The following is a 24687-nucleotide window of genomic DNA, read 5'->3' on the forward strand; positions in this document are numbered from 1 at the left end:
TTTGATGCAAAATGCATTCTAGTTCATATTGTTAGTAGGGAGGTAAATAGCTGCTTCAGCACCAAGACTACCACATCACTTGATTTCGACCTTCCTTGGTCTTATCAAGGATGAACACTTGACCGCTAGAGATGTTCTAGCAGAACCTCCACATTTTAAGTGAGGATAAACATTGCCTCTCACCATTTCAAGTTCAGTTTCACTAAACAGCACCTTGTACTTTCTACAATTGCCCCATGCCAACCAAAGACTAGAGAAGATTTAGTAAATAGATACTGAAAGAATCCTGTCATGTATCATTGTAGTGTCTACTTTTCCATGCTCGTAGAGGTCAGATGAGAGAGTGGTATCTAGTATAATTAAACATTTTTAGTGCTTTTTTTTCTATCACTTGCTTCAGTCATTTGACTGCAGCCATGCTGGAGCACCACCTTCAAAGGTTTTAGTCAAACAAAACCTCAGGACTCTTTTTTCAGCCCAGTACTAATTCCGTCTCTTTTGCCAAACTGCTTAGTTATGGGGATGGAAACACATCACTAGTTGTCAAGCAGTGATTTGGGCGGGGATAGACAAACGTGCGCGCACACACACACACACGCACGCGCACACACACACACACGCACACACACACACACACTAGGCTTTGGTCAGCCTGAGGTTATAGTAAAAGACACTTGCCCAAGGTGCCATGCAGTTGGACTGAACCCAGAACCATGTAGTTGCGAAGCAAGCTTCTTACCACATAGCCACACCTGTGCCGATAAGGATAAAAACCAATTAAAATGTTTACATACTTGTATCACAATAGCTGCTGCTGTTTGTTTGGCCAAACATTTTCTAAACAGCCAACCACGGACAAAGGACTGTATTACTGTGGCAGCTTGATGCCTATGATGTAACCAGCGACGACAATATTTCTGCACAGTACAAACTGCATTTAATTTCTTTGTCCGTGTTTTAAGCAACCAATATTCAGCAGAAACCTGAAAGAAATATTACAATCTTAATCATCTTCAGTGTTTTAAATTGTTTTTCAAAATAAACTGAATCAAAATAATTTGCTGTATATATTGTTATGAATCATTTCATGTGAGATTCAAGCAATTACATCATCCCAAATATTCCTAGATATACTACCACATATCTTCACACAAGGAAGCCTTCACATGGTTGCTTAAACTGATAAAAAAAGCAAAACCTCCCTCAAATCATACTCAACTATCTTAGATAAAGAAAAATGTTAGATAATGTAATTGTACACACCCTACAAAGAGAGGACAGCAAGAATGCCTAAGACCATAGGTTTGTTCAGAGCAGATCTGGGGCAAAGCAACAACCTTCCACAAATAGATATTTCTATCCAGTCAGTTTCATTTTGTTCAAACCAATTTGACAGGTCTCCTGCGTATACCGGCCAATGTCTGATACCTACTAATTAATTCATGCATCCCTTCTCACAAAGTTGTTCATCTAACACATCAATATCTAAATTCATTTTCCTTCCATTATAGCAATGTAAGATTACATTTTATATATTATAGATTATTTTCCATTTGGAAAAAAAAAAAAAAAAAACTTTTACAATGAACAGATTAGTTTGATAAACTATTTCTAGAAACATCTTTTACTAAATCTGCAACAAGAACAATGGTATCAATATGTTTCCACATTCAAACATGATAATTCGAATTCAATGTTAAAATTCTTCAAAGTCTGAGCAATTCTTAAAAGTTCTAGTTCAAATTTGGGATTTCTTATCAAGTATGTAAAGCCTCCCCTCAAATATGTCAAATATCATACATGAGAATCATCCCAATTTGCATCTAATCCAGCTCAATCATTATATTATTGCTAAGGCAGCAAGTTGGCAGAATAATTAGCACACTGGTCAAAATGCTTAGTGGTATTTGGCCCATCTGTACATTCTGAGTTCAAATTATGCTGAGGTCAACTTTGTCTTCCATCCTTTCAGGGTCAATAAATTAAGTACCAGTCAAGTACTAGGGTTGATGTAATCGACTCCTCCCCTCTCCCAAAATTGCAGCCCTTGTGATAAAATTGGAAACCATTATTATTATTAAGGCAGCAAGTTGGCAGAATCATTAACACACCAGACAAAGTGCTTAGCAGTATTTCATCCGTCTTCACATTCTGAGTTCAAATTCCACAGAGGTCAATATTGCCTTTTATCCTTTCTGAGTCTATAAAAAAAGTACCAATTGGGTACTGTGGGGGGGGGGGGGGGGTCAACATATTCAACATCCCCCTACCCCAAACATCCCCCAAACCCTAACCCTTGTGCCAAAATTTGAAATCTTTATTATTTGCACTGTTGATTTAAACACCACATTTATAACTAATCAATTTGCTTAAATTCAATTACTTTTTTGCTGTACTCTATATCTAATATTGAGGGTAAGTCTACTTGAATAATCTTGCTAGCTCAAAATAAGGAAACAATCTTTTAGGAATAGCAGCCAAAACAATCTCAAGCAGTTCAAAATCAGAATCAGTCTCAGGTTACAACTAATAATCTCATTAACCCATTGAGTGACTAGTGCACCATTCTAATGCTTCATTCTTCTAATACCGAAATACTTCAGTTACCGCATGAATAAGAAAAAGATTTTTTTCAGCATAAAATATGATTAATTTTCATACTTTGACCAGCAGTAGAGAAGCAGCAGTACAGCAATCACAATTCAAGTTGAAAATACTTCTGGCTTTCTGGAAAAGACGTGTGAAAGTATTAAAACATTACAAAAGGGACTAAATTACTAAAAACTTGATTAAAAATAGATTCAGACAAGACTAGTAAAGCAAACTTGCCAAAGATTATTATCATAGTTTTAACATTCTCTTTTCCATACTTGCATGGATCAGACAGAATTTGTTGGGGCAGATTTTCTGCACCCAGCTGCCCTTCCTGTTGCCAACCTCACCCGTTACCAAGTAAGGTTATATTTCCCCAAGGTCAGACATGTTTATGAGAATATTAAAAATGAATGACACTACTTGTTTAATGGTGTGTGTGTGTACACATGGTGGGTCTCAGTTTCCATCAAATAGTCACAAGGCTTTGGTCAGACCTTATCGAAAATATTTGCCTAAAGTGCCACAGTGGGATGAAACTGGAAACCATGCAGTCAGGAAGCAAACTTAACCACAGAACCTCATCTGCATTTATTAATTTGATATAACAGAAAAAGAAAAAAAAAACCCATTAAAATAAGCTAAAGTTAATTTTATGAATTACTAAAATCCAAGTAGTGTAGCAATGTATATACATAGATATGTTTGTACATATACATGTAAGCATGCACATCTGAATGAAAGCAGTTTTGCAAACAGTTTGGAACTTGTATGCAAAAAGTTTGCCAGCATATTCAAATGTGCATCTCAACATTTTGAAGGCAACAATGTACTCTAAAAAAAAAAAAAAAGAGGTTTACAAATTCATATATAAATTATTTATAAAATTTACCAAAAAAAAAAAAAGTTTTAAAATAAGGCTTTAAAAGAATGCTTACTTTTGCAGCAACAGCTCTCTTGAACCAGTTCTGAATACAGGTTGCAGCAACATGGCGTCTTGCAATTGTTTCTTTGAGTTGTCTAAAGAACAAAAAGAAAAATATGCTTATCTTTCATTCTAAAAAAAAATTTTGAGGTTTACATCTTCGGTTTTAATGGAATAGCTTTTCAAACAATTTTGTTTCAGTTTATCATCAGGTAAGATTTAGTCCCTCATCTTTATTGTACAGAGATTTCATACTTTCATCCACTATGTTATGGACAGTGTCTAAGTAAATGTTTTAAAAGTAAATGATATCAAATGTTTTTTTTCCTTCCTCCCAATTAAATAGATTCAGTATAATAATTTAACTCTTTAGTATTCAGATTACTCTGTCAAATGTAACACATTCATTCACATTAGTTTGAATTAATCATGCATTATCTTGTAGCTTTGAGATTTCAGTGATGCAATTTCTAATGTTTGAATAACATGGTTAGGTATACATAGGCAACCAGATTTGGCCAATTTCAACATAAAACAGGTAAAAAATTTGAGACCAGAAACGGCCGGTTTAAATGCTAAAGGGTTAAACTAAAATCATGTTAAATGTAACGTACTCGAGAGCCAAAACTAAGTGTATCTGAAACACTAAAGCAAGATTTAAAGCATTAATGGTATTTGTTCTTTATAAACATTTTTTACACTTGAATGTTTTATAATGTAATGGTTGAGCAATCTTCTACAGACAAAACCAATGTTAATTTCAAAAACTTAATTCACTAAAACAGCATCTGGTAGTACAGATAACAAGACTTAAATTCTATTTCAAAATGCAAATTTAAAAGCTCTAGGTTCAAGAGAAACTATTTCACTACATGAAATTGCTAAAAGAAAAATGTAAAATGAAAATACCTGCGAGATTTCAATATTCGATACCATCTTTGGATCTTGATGGCACTAGATCTCTGTGTTAAGAAGCATTTATGTTGCAGTTTCATCTGTACAACTGATTGTAAAAAGACTGTTGAGGTTTTAAGACTACAGTAATTCTTCCTTTCAATCTCCATTTGAATACAAGCTCGGTACCATTGCTGAATTTTAATTACAGAAGACTTTGTTCTTTTGAAATGTCTTTCTTGAATTGTTTTTCGTAGGTAAGATTGTATTGTTATTACAGAAGCTCTAACCTTTAAATAATCTTCTCTAGCCAGTTTCATTGCAATGAGAGATCGAAACCACTGTTGAATAACCTGGCTAGCCGCTTGCTTTGACAAGTAGCTTTTACGTTCTGCTCTCATACTTGAAGTAGCTCTCCACCACTCTTGCAGTTTGACAGCACACCGTTTTTGTTTATTAAACTTCTGCTGCTCTCTATAGCACCGATATACTGACTGGATCTTTACAACAGCCGTTCGATATTCCATGTATCTTTGCTGATCACTTCGCATTAAAATAACAGCACGATACCAATTCTGAATTTTCAAGGCACTATCTTTAAGTTCAAGATATTTCCTCTGTTGTTGCCAGCTACGAACATGTGATTGCATTTTGATAGTATATGTTTTAAGGGAGAGATAATAGGCTCTATCAGATTTTGCTACTTTACAAGCCCTAAACCAATTCTGCAGTAAAATAACACTTTCTTTTTGTTTGCAGAATTTTTGTCTTGTTAAAAATTGCCGGACATGTGCCTGAATTGTGGTGATAGCAATTCTTTTTTGCAGAAACTGTTGACGGCAGATTTTCATACTTCTCAGAGCTCGAAACCTAGCTTGAAGAATCTTGGTATATTTTTTAAGTTCCAAATAATCCTTATGGCATTGTCTCATTTGACTGATAGATCTGTACCATTGTTGAATTACAATAGCAGCATTTTTGCAATTTAAATACTTCTCCTGTTGTTGCTTTGCTCTAACTAAAGCCTGCATTCTAATAATTGTTCTCTTTTCAGCTTGAAACTTAGTTTTAGCCAAATAAGCACGCCAATGGCACTGAATAATTACAGCAGAGTGGCATTTTAAATGGAACTCTTTTCGAACTTGACTGCCCCGAAACAAGGCTTGTATCAAGGTAACAGAGACAACTATATTATGATATCTTCTTCTGGCAATAAATCCTCGTAGATTGCTTTGGATCTTTACAGCAGCATTCTTTTGGGCAATAAAATCATGGCGAACATGTTTCCCAATCAAATAAGCAGACATGTACCGCTGCAGAACACAAGTAGCTGCTTTCAACTTGGAGAACTCTCTTTGAGCTACATAACATTTCCATGTTGCCTGTATCAGTTGTGCTGCATTGTTTTGTCTTTTTTCTTCTTGAAGTTGTTTCTCTCGCAATTCCTGAAGAAACTGCCTCCGAAGTTTTCTACTTTCAAGTTTGGATCTGTAGAGTTTCTGAATTAAAATTACAGATGAAAGTAGCTTTAGATATTTGGATTGGCAATAATGCTTCCTGAAGTATGACTGAATAACTACAGCTGCTGCCTCTTGGCTTTTCAACAATTGGCGCTGCATTACACCACGCCACATAGATTGTATTTGTATACAAGCCTGCTTTTCTTTCAGGAATTTGTTCCGTTGTTTTCTGCACAAGATAATACCTCTATACCATTGTTGTATCTGGGTTGTTGACCTGCAGAGGGAGCGATAGTTTTGACGCGTTTGATGCATTCTTACTGCTGCTTGCAAAACACGGATAGCCTTGAGCTGTTTGTGGTACTTTCTCTGCTGGGAATACATACGGTAAAAGCTCTGTAGAACTATGACAGCACTTTTCATTCTTTGGTAATCTGAAGCAACATGGTAGCTTTCTTGAAGATTCCTATACCATCTTTGAATTACAATGGCACACTGTTGTTCAAGAACACCCCTAGACACATCTAAAATGTTTGGTCTTGAATCTCCTGCATCAATCTACAAAACAATTTTTGAAAAATTAAAATCATTACATGATCCTTTTTATAAATGATTTATAACAGTCATCAATGAGGTTTCTAAGAAAATCTGCATTCTTGGAAAAGGTATTTTGCAGTTTTATTATATCACCAATACAATCTTTAGTGGAACTATTGCCTATTTTTCTGTTAAATGTAATCTTTTGCTCAACAAAATACCAATAGCCGTATTGGTAATAAGCTTGGAATCTTTAACATATAATCACTGCAACTTCGAACCTTGAAAATGACCATCATTAAATATCCATGTTCCATGCTAACATGGGTTGGACAATTTGACAGAATCCAACAGGTTCAATATCTGCATCTTGTGGTTTGCTTTGGCATGGTTTCTATGGCTGAATACTCTTCCTGACACCAACCACTTTACGATAAGTAATGGGTATTGCTTTCAAGGCACTAAGGCCACCATACAATTTGCAAGACTAAGATCCTCTTTGGCTGAGTAGAGTTTATGCAAGGAGATGAGCGTTAAAATAGGAGGGAAGAGACCAAAATAACACCGGTTGCTTCCTGTAAAGGAGCTCCATGGCTAGTCCCATTATTGAAGAGAGGGTGAGAGCAACTAGGAAGAGTTATGAGAATGATGAAGAGTCATAGCGAACCCTTAAGTTATAAGGCAAGTAGAAGTGAGTGGAGACAGGAGAACAAAGTGTAGATGAGTAGACATTGCAAAAGTGTACAGGAGAATAAAAAGATGGTTAAAGATGGAGGCTGGGTGAAGAGCTGAATATAATTAACTAAGAACTGTTGAGGGACAAGTAGGGACGGTAGGAAAGAGCAGGTGACAAATGCAGAAAACTGACCTCACCTGTCTAAGTGCCACGTAAAGAGCACTCAGCCAACTATGGAGTGGTTGGTGTTACAAAGGGCATCCAGCTGTAAAAACCATGCCAAAACACACTCGGCATCACACAGGGTCCCAACTGGCCAGCTCCTGTCAAGCTATATAACCCATGTCAACATAGGAGGATGATGATAATGATGATGCCACCTTTCAGAAAGTCCAGTGGACCACAGTCTGCTTACAACTAAGCTAAATGCTCTCACAACTTTCTACAGGTTTACTTATAACAAATTCTTACTCTTGAAAATTCCTCTGCTTGCTTCATGTAATATTTTATCTTGTGTGCATTTTATATTTATAATGATCGTTATCTGAAGATTATGAACATTTTATTGCTTGTTCAGACCTTTTACAATAAACTTTTATGATATTCTGTAGCACTTGCACTATATTTCTTGTACACTATTACACACTTTATTGAACTACATTCTTTTGTTCTACCATTCAATTACTTTATGCTAAACCTTCTTTTAACATGAGTAGTTTTCTCTATTTAACAAGTTTATTTTCTACTTTTTTCATTTTCCTTGAAAGGTTAGTTTGCAATATTTACCGTTGTCTAAATCTCAGAAGGCAAAAGTAGAAATTCTATACTATGTGAAATAAAAAAAGCAAAACAAAAACAGTCAGATCATTTCTATGTTCTCTTTAGTTTCACATATCGCAGCTAAAACAAAAATTTAAAGATTTCATTTCTATATGAAGCAGCAACAAGGTAAAATCCATAATTTATCAAAAGAAAATAAAATAAAACCAGACAGGAGAAAAAAAAACAAAAAAACTTAAATGCTATATTTACCTGATCCTGAAGTATCAGACTCTTGTCTTCAAAGACTATATCAGATTGTGGTTGGAGACCTGTATTGATTTTACTGGAGTTCAGCACCTGGATACCATCAGCACTGTCACTTTCATCACATTCAACCTGTGACAGGTGTTTACTATCATATTTAGAGGAAGAAAGTCTTTCATAATCAACTAGACCGGAATTGTTGACATCTGTTATAATATTGGCAGTGGAACTAGCAGAGCTGCCTTTCTGATCATCACAATTAGAAACAGTAGAGCAATCTTGGTCATGAGGAAATTCATCCTGAAGGTGACAGTGTCCATCAGCAGGAGAGTCAGCTGATAGATCATGGTGGCCATCAGTAGAGACATCTAGCAGATCAGGGTGACCATCAGTGGAGCCATTTGGCAGACCATGGTCACCGTCAGTGGAGTCATTTTGCGGAAGAACATGGTGAACGTCAGTGGAGTCATTTTGCGGAAGAACACGGTGATCGTCAGTGGAGCCATTTTGCGGAAGAACACGGTGATCGTCAGTGGAGCCATTTTGCGGAAGAACACGGTGATCGTCAGTGGAGCCATTTTGCGGAAGAACACGGTGATCGTCAGTGGAGCCATTTTGCAGAAGAACACTGTGATCGTTAGTGGAGCCATTTTGCAGAAGAACACTGTGATCGTCAGTGGAGCCATTTTGCAGAAGAACACTGTGATCGTCAGTGGAGCCATTTTGCAGAAGAACACGGTGATCGTCAGTGGAGTCATTTTGAAGAAGAACATGGTGACCATCAGTGGAGCCATTTTGCAGACCATGATCACCATCAGTGGAGCCATTTGGCAGACCATGGTCACCGTCAGTGGAGTCATTTTGCGGAAGAACATGGTGATCGTCAGTGGAGTCATTTTGCGGAAGAACACGGTGATCGTCAGTGGAGCCATTTTGCGGAAGAACACGGTGATCGTCAGTGGAGCCATTTTGCGGAAGAACACGGTGATCGTCAGTGGAGCCATTTTGCGGAAGAACACGGTGACCGTCAGTGGAGCCATTTTGCAGACCATGATCACCATCAGTGGAGTCATTTTGCAGACCATGGTCACCATCAGTGGAGCCATTTTGCAGACCATGGTCACCGTCAGTGGAGCCATTTTGCAGACCATGGTCACCGTCAGTGGAGCCATTTTGCAGACCATGGTCACCGTCAGTGGAGTCATTTTGCGGAAGAACATGGTCACCGTCAGTGGAGTCATTTTGCGGAAGAACATGGTGATCGTCAGTGGAGCCATTTTGTGGAAGAACATGGTGATCGTCAGTGGAGCCATTTTGCGGAAGAACATGGTGATCGTCAGTGGAGCCATTTTGCGGAAGAACATGGTGATCGTCAGTGGAGCCATTTTGCGGAAGAACATGGTGATCGTCAGTGGAGCCATTTTGCAGAAGAACACGATGATCGTCAGTGGAGCCATTTTGCAGAGCACGGTCACCATCAGTGGAGTCATTTTGCAGACCATGGTCACCATCAGTGGAGCCATTCAAAGTAGAAGTCTCTAATCTACTTCTAATCTCAGTTGTGCTGTTTGCTTCACTTTCATTGATGTTATCTTTATCATTAAGATCCATATTTCTATCTGATGTACCATCATTCAAGTTCTGATTATGCTCCAAATATTTATTGGGACTACAAACAGAATGTTGTTTAGAGGTTGCTGGCATTCCAATATATTCAGTCACTATCTCATCTCCAGATTTCTCAACACTGCAAATGTTGCCTTGAACACCATTATCAATATCTATAGTCTGATTTAAGAGACGGGAATGGTGAGGTTTATTGTTAATCTCAAACGTGCCATTAAGGTGATTATTGAAATCCTCATGCTCAAATTCAATAGTTTGATTCAATTTTGATGTTTTTATACTGATACATTCCTCTCTGGCATTCAGGTTTTCTTGCTTCTGTTGGCCAAGATCATTTGAATCGTTTACTTTACGAATGACTAAGTTGAGTGGTGAGTTATAATTGGTTTCTGCACCTCTTTGCCAGTTGTTCCCCTCAGCAACTAAATCCAAGCATGAAACTTCTGCTATTGTGCCCAAATTACACTTTGGCAAGTAACTGTGCTCAGTATTATTGTGTTTCTGATAACACTGGGATGGTGAAAGTGCCAAATTTTTATTTGAGTGTTTTACCAATGGACTAGTCTTGTCGTATGATCCAACTTGGGGAGAAAGGATTTGTATTTTATTCATTGTATTACATTGCCATTGGGTTACTACTGCAGATTTACTCTTCATCTAAACCAAATAAAATTTAAAAAAAAAGGTAAATATTAGCAAAAGAAATGTTTAAAATATTTATTTGAAAATTTGGAAGGAAAAATTACATGATATACATTCATTCAAGCATAAATAATTACCCTCTGTAGCCTCTGCTTCTTGCACCATAGATATTTCCGCCAAGCCATTTGGATAACAATAGCCGCTCTTGCTTCATGTCTTATTTCAAGTAAACGTATAGCAAGGTAAGTAATATAGGTGATCACTACTTTCTCATCTGGTATAGTATTGGACATGTCCGAGTGGCGCAACATAGCTGGTACTCCACCAATAGCACTCACCTAAAATACATAAATACTTGTTAAATATAAAACATTTGCAACTTTATTTAGTAACAAACAAAATCAATACAATATTTTCATTAATTAAATATTAGCAAAATTTACAAAAAATAATTTCAGACTAAGTTTCTCAAGAGTAAGGCAGTGTAACTAAGACAAATTTAATGATAAGCCTTATGTCAAAAATTACAATCAAATGCTTTTATTTTAAAATTAAAACCCTTCAAACATGATTTTTAGTGTACCATGAGAAGAAAATTGTTTCAAGTAGCACTCCTACTCTTACTGTATATTTTGGGACTACTGAACTACAAGTCTCTTTAAATTGTCATTAACTGACTTCATGTTAAGCTTCAACTCAAAACCTCAAGTACCCTACCCCATGTCTTGCCATTTGAGTTACTTGTAGCCTAACCATAAAACCTCAAATTGAAGGAAAAAAAAGCCACAACTTACTTTTTTAGCAATAAGTTTAAAATTTTCGGCTTCGTTAGCTAAAAGAGCTTCATAAATTTTAGGTTTCCCCGTTTCTGAAACAAATTTTATAAAAAACAAATATAATTTCTTTTTGATAAAGAAACTCAGTATACAGAAACAGAAATATTGGTGATGTGTCCAAGTGCATGAATAAGTAACAGTACAATGCAGTAAACCAAACTTACTAGGGCTAAACAGAGTGCTAAATGCGAGTTCATCCAAACTCTGATCACTGTCTTGTTGTTGATTTTCACATTCATTGATGTAAGTTACAGTTGTGTCCTGCTTGATTTCAGACAATGGCAGCAATCCAGGATAATAATGATGAATTAGATAACACAAAACACGGCCATCAGAGAAGGATACTGTGAAATTCTCAATCTGAAATTTGCAAGGAAAGCAAATAAAAAAAAAGTTATAATGAAAGTAAATGAAAAATAGAATTAAACTCTGGTAACGATCACGCTCAAATGGTGCTATTTACATGCCACTGGCACGGAAACCAGACAGCTGCTCTGGCAATGATCACGCTTGGACAGTGCTGTTAGCGCTCCACTGGCACATGTGCCAGTCAAAGATTTTATAACCCTCTTGCCAATATAACAATGAAGAACTAACACAATGCAATATCTTAAGGTTTGTTCTCTAGATAATATGATCATTTCACAGTATGAGATGGTCACAACCTTAATTTCAGTCATAGTGAGATTGATAGTCAGCATATCATTCCCTTCACCACCCCAATGCTCTTGACAATTGAAATCCAAATGCTATTATAGTCTATTATGATTAAACTCCATTAGCAGCTAAGTGCACATGTTTACATCAAGGGGACAACTTTATTCTTAACACCCTCAGACTACCACTGTATGCTCCTTCCTCAACCTAGACAACAGTGTTGGTACCAGCAGCCTTAGGCTGGCAGCTCCCATTGCTGCAAAAGCTCTCTATATCATGAAGCTGTGGCTTCTCAGTTATAGTGAAAGCAACCATACAATCTCACAATTATATGAAAAGGAATCTGCTCTAATCACATGGAAAGTCAACTCAAGCCAAAAACACCAGAGAATAACTTGAATAAAAGCGAATACTGCACAAAAGGTGCAGACAACTCCTCTAATGTTGTCGTAAAGATAATGCAAAACAGGAATGCAGATAAGATGGGCTCTAATGTACAGCAAAAGCAACCCATCAGATGAAAAGAACTTTGAATAAGTGATCCAAAATAGAGGGGGGTTTTAAGACCTGGTACACAAGCCTTTAATTACAGAAGCCCAATTAAATTACACTTGGTCATTTAAAATTGTTGGTGATAAAAAAAGATGGCATCTAGCTACAAGAACCAAATAACCACAACAAAGAGGAGAGTTTGCTCTGTTGCTTGTGGTTGTCAGTTACTGAAGGGATAAAAACGGCAAAACAGTATCAGAACAAACCTGTCTAACCCATACCATACCAGCATTAAAAAAAAATAAGTAAAAATAAGGATAAGCTTCAATATACGCAGGTTTCAGTCTTTATATTACCTGTAAGCCATAATGAGCTGAAACTGCTTGACACCATTCAAAAAGTAGCTGATGTTTCTCATTTTCTGGTTTAACAAGTCCTTCCACTGAATTACGCCCGACTGAAATAATGGTGAAGAATATTTTCATTACTCGTTTAAAAGGGAAAAGGCCTGTCTAATATCATGACAATCAGATTTACTACAATTATAAATATAGTTTTATTATTACTCTAATTACAAATATACATTAAATATTTGGCTAATTACAATACCAGTGAATTTTTTAAACATTTATTCCTATATCAGTAGAGGTGAAATTTGTAGCTGCTAGTGTACATTTAATAAAGTGCTTTTATTACATTTTACTAAAGTCCTTGTTAATTCATTTGTGACGAAGTCAGCACGGGGTGGATGTTTGTGATATTGGCAGGAGAGAGTAAATCCAATATAGAGAGAGTGGGTACTTGATAGAGTAGGAGTCACAGAATATTCCAAAAAAAAAAAAAAAAAAACAATCTGGTTCGCAGACATTGCTAATAGAATGTGTAAGCAATCTATAAAGTTGTAGAAAAAGACCCTTTATCGATACAAATACCAAGTCTATAACAGAATATGGATGTAAAATTTCACTCCATAACTGCATGCTGACATACTACAAAGATACAAGTAGCAAACAATAGTGAACTTAATATCTCTAGGCTAAGGTTATATTCAGTAGTAATGGCTTACAAACCCATGTTATTTTGGCCAAAAAGTTGGCATGTTAAAACTTGTCCAGTACGTATTGGAAATGTTAAAATTGGTTGTCTCCAGAACACTTCAAAAGAAAATTAGTTTCAAGAGACCAAATGTTAGGAAAAATAAAGAAGTCAGGTAGCGAGATCAAGTTAAAGTAAATTCAGTAGCTAACAAGGACAAGGGATTCATATTTTCTTATAACTGTATTTCAGAAGTACTGATAAATAGTTCTAACCAATACAGCCAATATTCTTACCCAAATTTGGGGATAAAACATTCAAAGCCACTTACTTGAATAGTCCTCAACACCAGCCAACTTCCTAACAGACCTTTTCTTCTCAAGGCACCTCTTCAAAAAGTGGACTTCATCTCTAAGCTCATTGATATCCAGAAGTATATCAACCTGAAAAGAGGACCAAAATAAAAGTAACCCAAAACGGAAAACAATGATTCATGCAACAATACTAATACTGAATATAGTACAGATTTGTTTTAACCTGATCATCCCCAGCCTATACAATTTTAGAATTATTTTTTAAAACTATAAACAAGTAACTATATATACATTAATTCAATTTGCACATTAAAAAAAAAAACTGTATCCATTACCACCTTCTGCAAGGAAAGGAGACATACATAAAACTGGATTTGCTGATCCTGAGATCAATATGAAATACTCAAAGAGGTTCCTAACAGTGGTACTTTTTAAAGAAGTTGAGTCATAGATAGATCCCTCAAATGAGATTTAATTATTTCATTTTGAAATTACTTCCAATTCTAAATACATAATAGAATTACCTGGAAACCAGTCACAATTCTCCAAAGAAGAGTCAATGTTTTTTCTCTGTGTCCATCTACAATATCTTTAGCACATATTGAACCTGAAATATCAAATATTTTAGGATTAAAGATTTCTCAAGAATTTATGAAGAATTGGAAAAAAGAAAATGAATGAAATGAAATAAAAGTCTCCATTAAAAAATTTCATGTCAATCTACTCAGAGAAAAAATAAAAGCTAAGTTACCTTTAGCAAGGCTTAGATCCATTCCATTGACCAATAAAGCTTTCAGCACTTTGTTAACATTGTGGATCTTCTGCAGATGACTAATTGCAGGGGCACGAAGGGAGTTGGTGAGTTCCCATTTACCTGTGAGTATTTCTACAGCTCGACTAAACAAAGAAAAAATATTCTGACATTATTGTTTTGTACAACCATCTGCCACCTACCCAAGAAAATAATGCTTTATTTTGATTAGGGCCAATTATATAACAGCAAGGCATTTTCAAGCTGACCTATGTCTTATTAAATTTAGTAGACAGAAACTGCAAGATGCTTGTCATGTGTGTGGGGGGGGTGTTCATATTCCTCACTTGTAACCACCTGAGTGAAGTGTTGACATTCCTTTTGACATTATGACCAGTCACTGTACACTTGGAGACTTTTAGAATAAAGTATCCCTTATTTGCAAAGCAGATAAGGGCTGGAAATGAAGATCATCTTATCTGGAAATTCCCATCATAAAAATAACTCCTCATGCAACCAAAGTTAGCATAGAAAAATGGATGTCAAATGAACAAACACATGAAAGGATTCAATTGAAAACTTTCCTTAGAAGGGCAAAAATATAAATAACAGTTGAACACTGCTTAAATCTATCATAGTCAGTCCCAAATCTGTTTGAAAAAGTGGGAGAATGAGAAGCATAGGGTTAGCAGCCCTGCACTATCAGTTCTCTACACTGCTACAGAAATGCCAATAAGAGAACGTGAAAACTGGCGCTAGTAAAGCAAGACAGCCCTCAGAGACTACATATGAAGCAATGTAATGAAAGCACAAACTGGATTTACCTGTAATTTGGCATAATACTATAATGATTGAGAAAGAGAAAATATGTTCTATATCTCAATCCAAAATGAGTTAAAATGCTGCTAAAAACTTTAAATGATTTCTCATACTGAAAGGAGATGTAACATTATCAATACAGGATTGATAGATACTGGTAGAAGTGATGTTAAGCATCAAAGATTTGAACTTAGAAGAGTGATAAATCTAAATACTTCAAAAGCATTTTGTTTAAATGTTAACATATCTGCCAGCTCAATATCTCAACAAAAATAGGTGTAGCTGTGTGGCTAAAAGGTTCACTTTGCAATGGAGTTTCAGTTTCAATCCTATGCAACACCATGTGCAATATCTTTCTTCAGTTAACCAAAGCTTTGTCAATGAAATGGAGTTATATGGAAACTGTAGAAACCTGTCAGAGACACCATTCTTGTGTGGTAGGCTTAATTTGATGCTTAGTTTAACCCTTTAGCATTCAAATTATTCTATCTACTATAATACTTATTTATCCATATTGTTTTAACCTAATCATGCATTATTTCGTAGCTTCAAGATTTCGATGATGTTATCACCTATTTTTAGAATGACATAGGTTGGTGTGAGATACAAAATCTGGGCAGTTTTAACATAAAACAGATTATTTGGGCTGGATATGGCCGGTTTTAACACTAAAGGGTTAATATCTCCACCACTACCACCAGCTCATCCTAAGGTGTTTAACAAAATCAACTGTTGCAAGCATTCAAGCCAGACTTCCAGCTGGAGGATAATGTTCTGTCTCATGCCTGTACCCTTCTTCCTCAGATCAAATTAAAAAAAAAAAAAGAAAAAAAGGAAGTCCTTACGTTAGACGAATTCCATCTCGTAGATCAACAGCAAGGTTAGAAACTGCATAATCAAATTCATGCAAAGGTGTCTGGACATAGCTGACAGTGTATCCAAAATAAGACAAATGACGAGTAACATCACCTTCACCTTTAAGAAATTCCCTCGCTATATTATAGAGAAGGTTTTTGCTTGCCTGTGGAAATAAGAAAAATACATCAGCGACATTAGCAACAGAGATAAAATGTTTACATTCTAAGCTTGTACAGATATTAAAGTAACATTTTCCCCTCCATTATACAAATATTTTTCTTAACATTTTAACCAAAAAAATAACAGACTAAAAAGAAAAACTGAGCAAACCAGTTTTGGGATTAAGATGTGGAACTAACCAAATAGTTGAGAGTTCAAATTTTCCAACAAATTTTGTTTTCACTCTTGAACAAACTATAGATGGCCACAGGTTTTAATAATTGTTTAAAAGTTAAAAGTAAGAGAATTTAGTTCTAAGAATCCTCACAGGGTGGAAAAATACATGTAAAAACAAAGACAGAAAAGAGTATTCACATCAGTGATATTAAGAAATTATAATCTCTTAACAAGAGTCACATGATAATTGAACTAGTATCCAGTTAGTCATTTACAATTACATTAATTGTATACCCCAAATAAATTGTTTACTATAAAGAGAAACAAAACATGGATAGCTGACTAATACCATTATGGGGGAAATGTTAGAAAAAAAATTTCAAACGGAGTAAAAGATATGCTAAAACAATCCTAAACACGGAGACAAAAAGTATTAACTGAAAGGGTTTGAGCTTGCCTTGATTTCAGCATCTTTGCAGAAAAGACAGGGATCATGTTCTATGAGGCGCTTCCTTTTAGCGTAATCCAGAAAGAAAACCAGAATCAAATACTTTTTCAAGGTATGTTTAGAGAGGGCCTCTTGGTAACCTGACAAAGATGCAAAATGTTAAAACAATAGATTTACTTCAAAGAGAATACAGATGTAACAAAACATTGTTTAAATGCTCAAAAGAGCTGAGTAACAGGCAGTTCATCTCATTTATGGCATTAGCTAAATCTAACACTGCAGTGGTTTCCATAGCAAGAAACAATTCTTACTTCTTTAGTCCACCCAGCCATTTGAAACAGATGCTATGAAGAAGCACATCTCACCAGCACAAACATTGTAAATGATCAGTTTGGTTAGCATGCAGTGCTGTGCTCAAATTGACTCATTAATAAATCACACCACAAAATGATATTCTATTTAAGAGAATTGTAACATCATAGAAACAAGAATAAACTCTCTCCACTACCATTGACACGTCTATAATAGAAACAAATATAGCTGTGTGGTAAGAAGCTTGTTTCCCAACTACATGGTTCCAGGTTCAGTCCCATTGCATGGCACCTTGGGCAAGTGTCTTTTAGTATAGCCTCAGAGCAACCAAAGCCTTGTGAATGGATTTGGTAAATAGAAACTGAAAAGTCTATTGTGTGCGTGTTCATTCTCTACCTCCCACTTGACAACCAGTGTTGATGTGTTTATGTTCCCATAACTTCGAGGTCTGACAAGAGAGACCAATAGAATAAGTACTAGGCTTTAAAAAAAAAGTCCTGAGGTTGATTTGTTTGACTAAAATTCCCTTCAAGGTGGTGCCTCCAGCATGGCTGCAGTCAAATGATTGAAATAAGTAAAAGATAGATAATCTTTCTTAAAAACTTTTTCATACAGAAATGCTAAGAAATGGAAAGAATTAAGGCAAAAATCTGAAGTTAATGTAACGCTACCTTCTCTGTAAAGATGTGGCACTGTAGGATGAGCATACCGATTGGCAATGTCAGGGTTTCCAAGTAAGCGAGTAACAATAAACCTTGACAGGCCCAAGAAGTCAGTATTGGAATCAATAAGCAAGATTTCTCCAAACACCATCTGTAATAGATCAAATATCACTAAAACATCAAAAGATAAAATACACACCAATTAAATTTATGTCAATGTGGGTTGAAGAGATCTTAAGTACAGCACCTTCCGGCCTGCATAACTGGACATTAAGGTTTCTATAATTATGATAAAAAAACCCATACTTTGATTTTAAAAAAAAAACTATAAAATTGGATTTGGCCCTTGGATGTTGCCAGATTTTTTTTTTTTCTTTTTTAATTTGAAGAGAATGGGATATACTTTTGTATTTAAATGAAATTTAAAATTTCGTGGCTTTGTGGTAAGAAGTTTGCTTCCCAACCACATGGTTCTGAGTGGAGTCCTGTTTGACCCTTTGGGCAAGTGTCTTCTACTACAGTCTCATACTGATCAAAGTCTTCTGAGTAGAGTTGATAGACAGAAACTGAAAGAAGCCAGTCTTGTGTATGTCCATCCGACACCACCACATGATAACCATTATTGGTTTGTTTACATCCCCGTAACTTACCGGTTCAGCAAAATAGACTGAAAGAATAAGTACCAGGCTTTAAAAAAAATGTTCTGGGGTCAATTCATTCGACTGAAAGCTCTTGAAGGCAGTGCCCTACCATAGTCACAGTCTAATGACAAACAAGTAAAAAAAAATAATTCTTACATTTTCTTTAAGTGGTAATCAATTCTGAAAAATTAGGATGGTGGGGAGGGAAAGCAAATAGAAGTACCAACCTCTAACCCAATTCGCAACCACAAGGAATTGTATGAGAGAATCCAGTTCAAGATCATCTGTTTCAAACCGATATCAGCATGCACAGGACGATCTTTCCTCATGACCAATCTCTGACTGTCGATTTCCACCTCAAGCCGCTGGACAACTTTTACTACGTCCTCAGTTTGAAACATTTTACAGGACAGTTTCCGCAGTCTGTTAAGTCTCTTGCGTGCAGCATAAGCTTCGAAGCTCAACACCTCTTTGGATGGAGCAAGTCGTGCTTCTTGTTTGGTACTGAACAGTAACGATTTAGCATCAACTAGAAAACAGGAATCAAAAACAATGTTTAGGAAGTAAAATATTACAAAACATGTCGATTGGAACTGTACTAGAAAAAAAAAAAAAATTTCTTTCTTGTATTGAAATATTATTGGTCAGAAGTTCAGAGCTTGCTACAACAAACAGCTATGTCTTCAAACTAAGAGCATCACTGCCAACTTTATTTTGTCTGTATAGAAAATAAAGCAGCTGAGTTTGATTTCTACATTATGATGGTATGATTACAAATAGAATATCCATCTGTATAGATGAACTTGTAGTAATAAGCAACCACTTTCCATGCTGGCATGGGCTGGACAAGATATCACAATCCAAGTCAGTTCTTATTTAGACTTACTACCCTCCTAGATCAGGCAAGGGACCACATTTCTGTCATATTTATCTCTGACAAGGTTTCTGCAATTGGATGCCCTTCCTAACACCGAGTTTATAGAGTTTACTAGAAGCAATTTATTATGACTACAGCACTAGTGAGATTGCCTTGTCCTTCAGAAGGCAAAAGGATCCTCACTGCAACATTGCCAACAGGAACTGGGATGACAGTATGGAAGAGGAGAGAAAATGAGAGAGACATACTGGAAAGATTAATGAAGAATGACTAATTGAAAGTACATGTTTACTGGTAAGTTAAGAGATCTTACTAAAATCCTGAACAAAGATACACAAAAATAAGACCATATCGAATTACCTTTGACACATTTTCTGATTTTGTATTCTTCAACAGGAGTTAAGATGTAGTTGAACCAATGAGTAAAACTCCATTCTTGTTTCTGCATCCATCTTTCATCATAATAGATATTCTTACTAGCAAATGGCATAGGATGTTTTGGAATAACTGATAAAGAAAAAAGGAAAATATGTGAAAATTAATAACAGCTTTTATTTTAATTCATCTGCTTATAAATTACAGAACCTTGTGGTATTAAAATAGATATACTCATGTATCCTACCCAGCACTGTCACAGAAAACACTACAGTTTTAAAAAGTGCAATTTCAAATGAGGGAAAGATTAAACAATAATTATACAATTATATAACTTTTTCCATGGGTTGGATGGTTTGACAGGAGGTGGCAAGCCAGGGACCTGCACCAGGCTCCAGATGTCTGTTTTGGCATAGTTTCTATGGATGGATACCCTTCCTAATGCCAACCACTTTACAGAGTGTATTGGGTGTTTTTTACATGGCACCAGCACATTGACGTATTAGAAAAAAGAAAAACAGCATCAGACATCAATGGACAATTGGAATCATTTAAAAAACAAATTACATTTTTACCAAAATTTGCATACATAGCTATTTTAAATTACTAAAACTTGATTAAAAAGCAGGTTCGTTTGTTTATTTCATTTTGCAATTGTTTTTTTATGTTAGCACAGCTTAGACGTGTGCACACAATTGCATAAATGCACATACAAGTGCATATGTGCATATGTGAGTGCATAAATGCACACACAAGTGCATAACAATTGCATAAGTGTGCATGTAAGTGCATAGGTGCGCACACACAAGTGTATAAGTGCGCACACACACACACACAAGTATACACACAAATACACACATACATACATACATAAGTACACACACACACACACACATACATGCACTGTCACTTTCTCAGATGCAGCATGGAATTTTGTCAGTGAACAGGTCGCAGTCTCAAAGCAACGAAAATATTTTGGCAAATTAAATTTAAATGTTGAAGTGAATCTAACGCTTTTTGTATTTCTTAAAAGGCTTATAAACACCTTTCACGCTGCAATAAAACATACACACACACACATTATATATATATAATGTGTGGCATATAAATGGTTGGCGTTAGGAAGGGCATCCAGCTGTAGAAACTCTGCCAAATCAGACTGGAGCCTGGTGTTGCCATCCGGTTTCACCAGTCCTCAGTCAAATCGTCCAACCCATGCTAGCATGGAAAGCGGACGTTAAACGATGATGATGATGATGATGATATTACTCCATAACGTGGATTTGTGGTAAGAAGCTTGCTTCTCAACCTCATGGTTTCAGATCAGTTTCCTTGCATGACACCTTGGGCAAGTGCCTACTACTATAACCCTGGGTCAAACAAAGACTTGAGTGGATTTAGTGGACAGGAGCCAAAGAAAAAAACCCATCATATGTGTGTGTGTGTGTGTGTGTGTGTGTGTGTGTGTGTGTGTGTGTGTGTGTGTGTGTGTGTGTGTGTGTGTGTGTGTCCTCGTCTTGATATCGTGATAGTTGTAAATGTGCCACTGATATAGTCTTTCATTTCCATTCTTCCACAAAAACGGGTCTCGTCACAAGGAAATATTACCTTACTTGGAAATAGGTGAGGGTTGGTGACAGCAAGGGCATTCAGCCATAGAAAATCTACATCAATAAATTCCATCTGACCCATGCAAGCATGGAAAAATGGACATTGAAATAATGGTGATAGATGATTATTTTTTATATACACACACACACTTTATATTCAAATTACAAATCCTGAATATTTGACAAAAAAAAAAAAAAAAGTACTACATAGAAAGACACTGAGTTTTAATACCACCAGCAGTAATTTCAATTGGCTTAGCTGTATGGCAATTTTAAGTTAAAATTCCATTATCAAAACAATATATTTTTTAACAGGTTTCTGCAAAAATTGTTACAAATCAATGAAACTTACCAGTTTTCTCTCTCTTGCCTAAAATCAGTCTGCTCTGAGCCACAGCTGGCTTCTTGGGAGACAAAGCCGGTCTTCTCTTCATTTCTGTAATGAAATGGGACCAATTATTTACAGCTATATTATAATAGGTGTTAGATGTGTGGGGATATCATATTGCAGATCCAGCCTTATTGTGCAAAATAAAAAATTCATATGACTGGAGTGGGGGCTTCATAGCAAATTAAAAACAATGAAGTAAAAGGAAAAATACAATTATATTTATTTCAGTGATAGGACTATGGCTATGATTTGTTCAACTAAAACAGTTTAGAGGGTTTAGTCCAGTGGTTCTCAACCATTTTTTGCCTATGAACCCCTTTAATTCCCATTTTGCTTTACTGGACCCTAATATGCATTTGAGGTTTAAAGAAAGTGCTATTATAATTTGATAAATATTAGAATTGTAAAAAAAATAATTTGTGTACTGTAGAAGTATAACCAATTATATGCACAAATTTTAACAATCTTAAATGGACCCCCTTAAGGGCTATGTAGACCCTGGTTGAGAAGCACTGGTTTAGTCCAACAAATCAAAGCCAGGATTTATTTTTAAGTCTAGTACTTATTCCATCTGTCTCTTTTGCCAAACTGACAAATCAAAAGGATGTGAACAAACCAACACTGCTTTTCGAGAAGTGTGGTGAGCTAACACAGACATATATATACAAAGGGAATCCATAGTGTCCATTAACAAAATTCACTCAAAAGGTATTGGTCAACCCAAGACTAAAGTAGAAGACATTTGCCCAAGGTGCAACACACAGAACTGAATCAAAACCCATGCAGTTACAAAACAAGTTTCTTAACCACACAGCCATGAGTGCACCTAAACAGAAATCCCATACAAATACAAATTACAAGTTTGTCAAATTACCCAAAATTTAAGCTTAGAAACCCAAAAAATATAAATCAGAGTACTCCAAAAACAGTTTTGAATATTTCACATGAACAAGCTAATTTTCTGCTAGAGAGACAATTAAAAAATAAATTAAGAAAATGCCATTTAAATCAAACCCCACCACCTCAAGAAAAAATATTTCGTCTTCAGACAAAAATATTTCAACACGGATACTGGTGCCACACAAAAAGCCCCCAGTACACTGTAAAGTGGTTGGCATTAGCAAGGCCATCCAGCTATAGAAACCATGTCAGAACTGACAATGATACCTAGTGTGGCCCCTGGCCTTACCACCTCCTGTCAAACCATCCAACCAATGCATGTAAAATAGATGTATGATGATGAATAACATTAACTTTTACAAAATGCTAGTATAATATGCAGCACATTGGAAAGAAGCCTACACAACTAAGGTGGTGTAAGAAGGCAGCAAAATGGTTCATTGTTGAAGCATCAGATAAGCTTTGCGAAAATTTGTTCAAATTATATTCAGAGTTCAAATCCAAGTCAACTTTGCCTTTCATCCTTTTGGTCATTGTATTAATATATTTGATCTGGAATGAAGCACAGACTCTCGAGCTAAGATAAATTATATAACCAGTGGTCTGCTATTGCTAAAAAGGTAACCATGAACAAAATCAATTAGAACAGAAGCTATTAAAATGTGATAGGCTTTTAGATGAGGTTTTAATAAGTAGCTTCTAAAAAAATAAATAGAGAGTAGATAGAAATAGAGTTTTATAAGCATATCACTCACCTACAGACGATTCCTTAGTAAATCAATGTAATTGAATACTGTAAACTCAAACCTATTAATTATTAATTACAATGCAAATAGAGACCATTATGTATATGTTGGTTAATATCCTGTTTGACATGGTCATTACACAACCGATATTTGGAACTCAACAAAACTGCCATTGAAAAAGATGAAATCTGAACTAATGCCAACTTGGTAGTTGTTAACTAGCCAAAAGAAAAGCAGTTGTCAAAGAGAAAGACTGCAATATATTTTGATTGAAAACTAATGATTTCTAATATAAGTACAAGGATACAAATTTGAGAGGAAACAATTATCTCAACCCCAATACTTCATTGATACTTATTTTATGGGTCCCAAAATGATCTAAATGAAAGTTGACTTTGGCAGGATTTGATGTCAGAACATGAGCAGCAACTAAATACTGCAAAGCATTTTGTCTGTCACTATTGACTGCCAATTCATTGGGCTGGATTGAAAAATAAACATTTTAAGTGGCATAGAACACTATTAGCTAATATAAATAGGATTAAAAAATTATGCAATTAAATATTTGATTAATTGCCATTTTAAATTCAGTGTTAAGTTCAACATTCACTTTTATTGAACTGGTTTACAAGGATATGTTCAAACTGCTCATTAACACCCAACACTTATCCCATTATGATCCCATAAGGGAATCTATGTAGTCACACTATCAGCTAGAAATAGCAGTTGAACCATAACCCTCCCACACCATAAAAAAATGAAGGTCATACTGGTTGGTGTAGTTTCATCATCATTTAACACCTGCCTTCCATGCTGGTATGGGTGAGACAGTTTGACAGGAGCTGGCCAGGCAGAAGCCTGCACGATTTTTACAGTTGGAGGCCCTTCCTAACACCAACCACCCAGCAGAGTGAACTTAGTGCATTTTACATGGCTACATGTTATATAAATAGATTTGGCATCATTTCTAAGAACAGCCAAACACCTACTGGGGTTTAAAAATCTTATCCCTACAACCCAAACACAAAATTACTCAAATATCATCATTTCTAAAGATAGATTTGACATCAATTCTAAAAATAGCCAAACACCTACTGCTGCTGTCCAAAGGAATTGGTATAAAAGACAGAAAACCAGCCAACTTATTACAGTCTGTTAAAGTCTGTCATACCGGCCATGACGAAGGGAAATAGCCCTGAAACTCGAGTCGCCTTTATATATTTATATTTATATATTTGATCCTTTATAT

The 24687-nt window shown here is 35.7% G+C and overlaps 1 protein-coding gene across 1 annotated transcript in view; it reads right to left on the bottom strand.

Annotated features, from left to right (window-relative positions):
• The window catches only part of LOC106869318 (uncharacterized), a 46197-nt gene that overhangs the window by 10629 nt on the left and 10881 nt on the right, over positions 1–24687 (bottom strand). The window contains exons 3-20 of the mRNA XM_089362258.1: positions 21754–21837; positions 19777–19923; positions 18767–19068; positions 17908–18049; positions 16934–17064; positions 16128–16303; positions 14464–14609; positions 14237–14319; positions 13730–13841; positions 12720–12820; positions 11379–11574; positions 11173–11246; positions 10516–10716; positions 8117–10393; positions 4427–6429; positions 3531–3612; positions 2662–2727; positions 795–983 (exon numbers count right to left, since the gene is read on the bottom strand). Of these exons, the coding sequence (XP_089218384.1) occupies positions 795–983; positions 2662–2727; positions 3531–3612; positions 4427–6429; positions 8117–10393; positions 10516–10716; positions 11173–11246; positions 11379–11574; positions 12720–12820; positions 13730–13841; positions 14237–14319; positions 14464–14609; positions 16128–16303; positions 16934–17064; positions 17908–18049; positions 18767–19068; positions 19777–19923; positions 21754–21837 (6512 nt within the window). The remainder of the gene's footprint in view (positions 1–794; positions 984–2661; positions 2728–3530; positions 3613–4426; positions 6430–8116; positions 10394–10515; positions 10717–11172; positions 11247–11378; positions 11575–12719; positions 12821–13729; positions 13842–14236; positions 14320–14463; positions 14610–16127; positions 16304–16933; positions 17065–17907; positions 18050–18766; positions 19069–19776; positions 19924–21753; positions 21838–24687) is intronic.

This window comes from Octopus bimaculoides, chromosome 1 (genome assembly GCF_046866305.1).
Source record: "Octopus bimaculoides isolate indiv1 chromosome 1, ASM4686630v1, whole genome shotgun sequence".
Taxonomy (NCBI): Eukaryota; Metazoa; Mollusca; class Cephalopoda; order Octopoda; family Octopodidae; genus Octopus; species Octopus bimaculoides.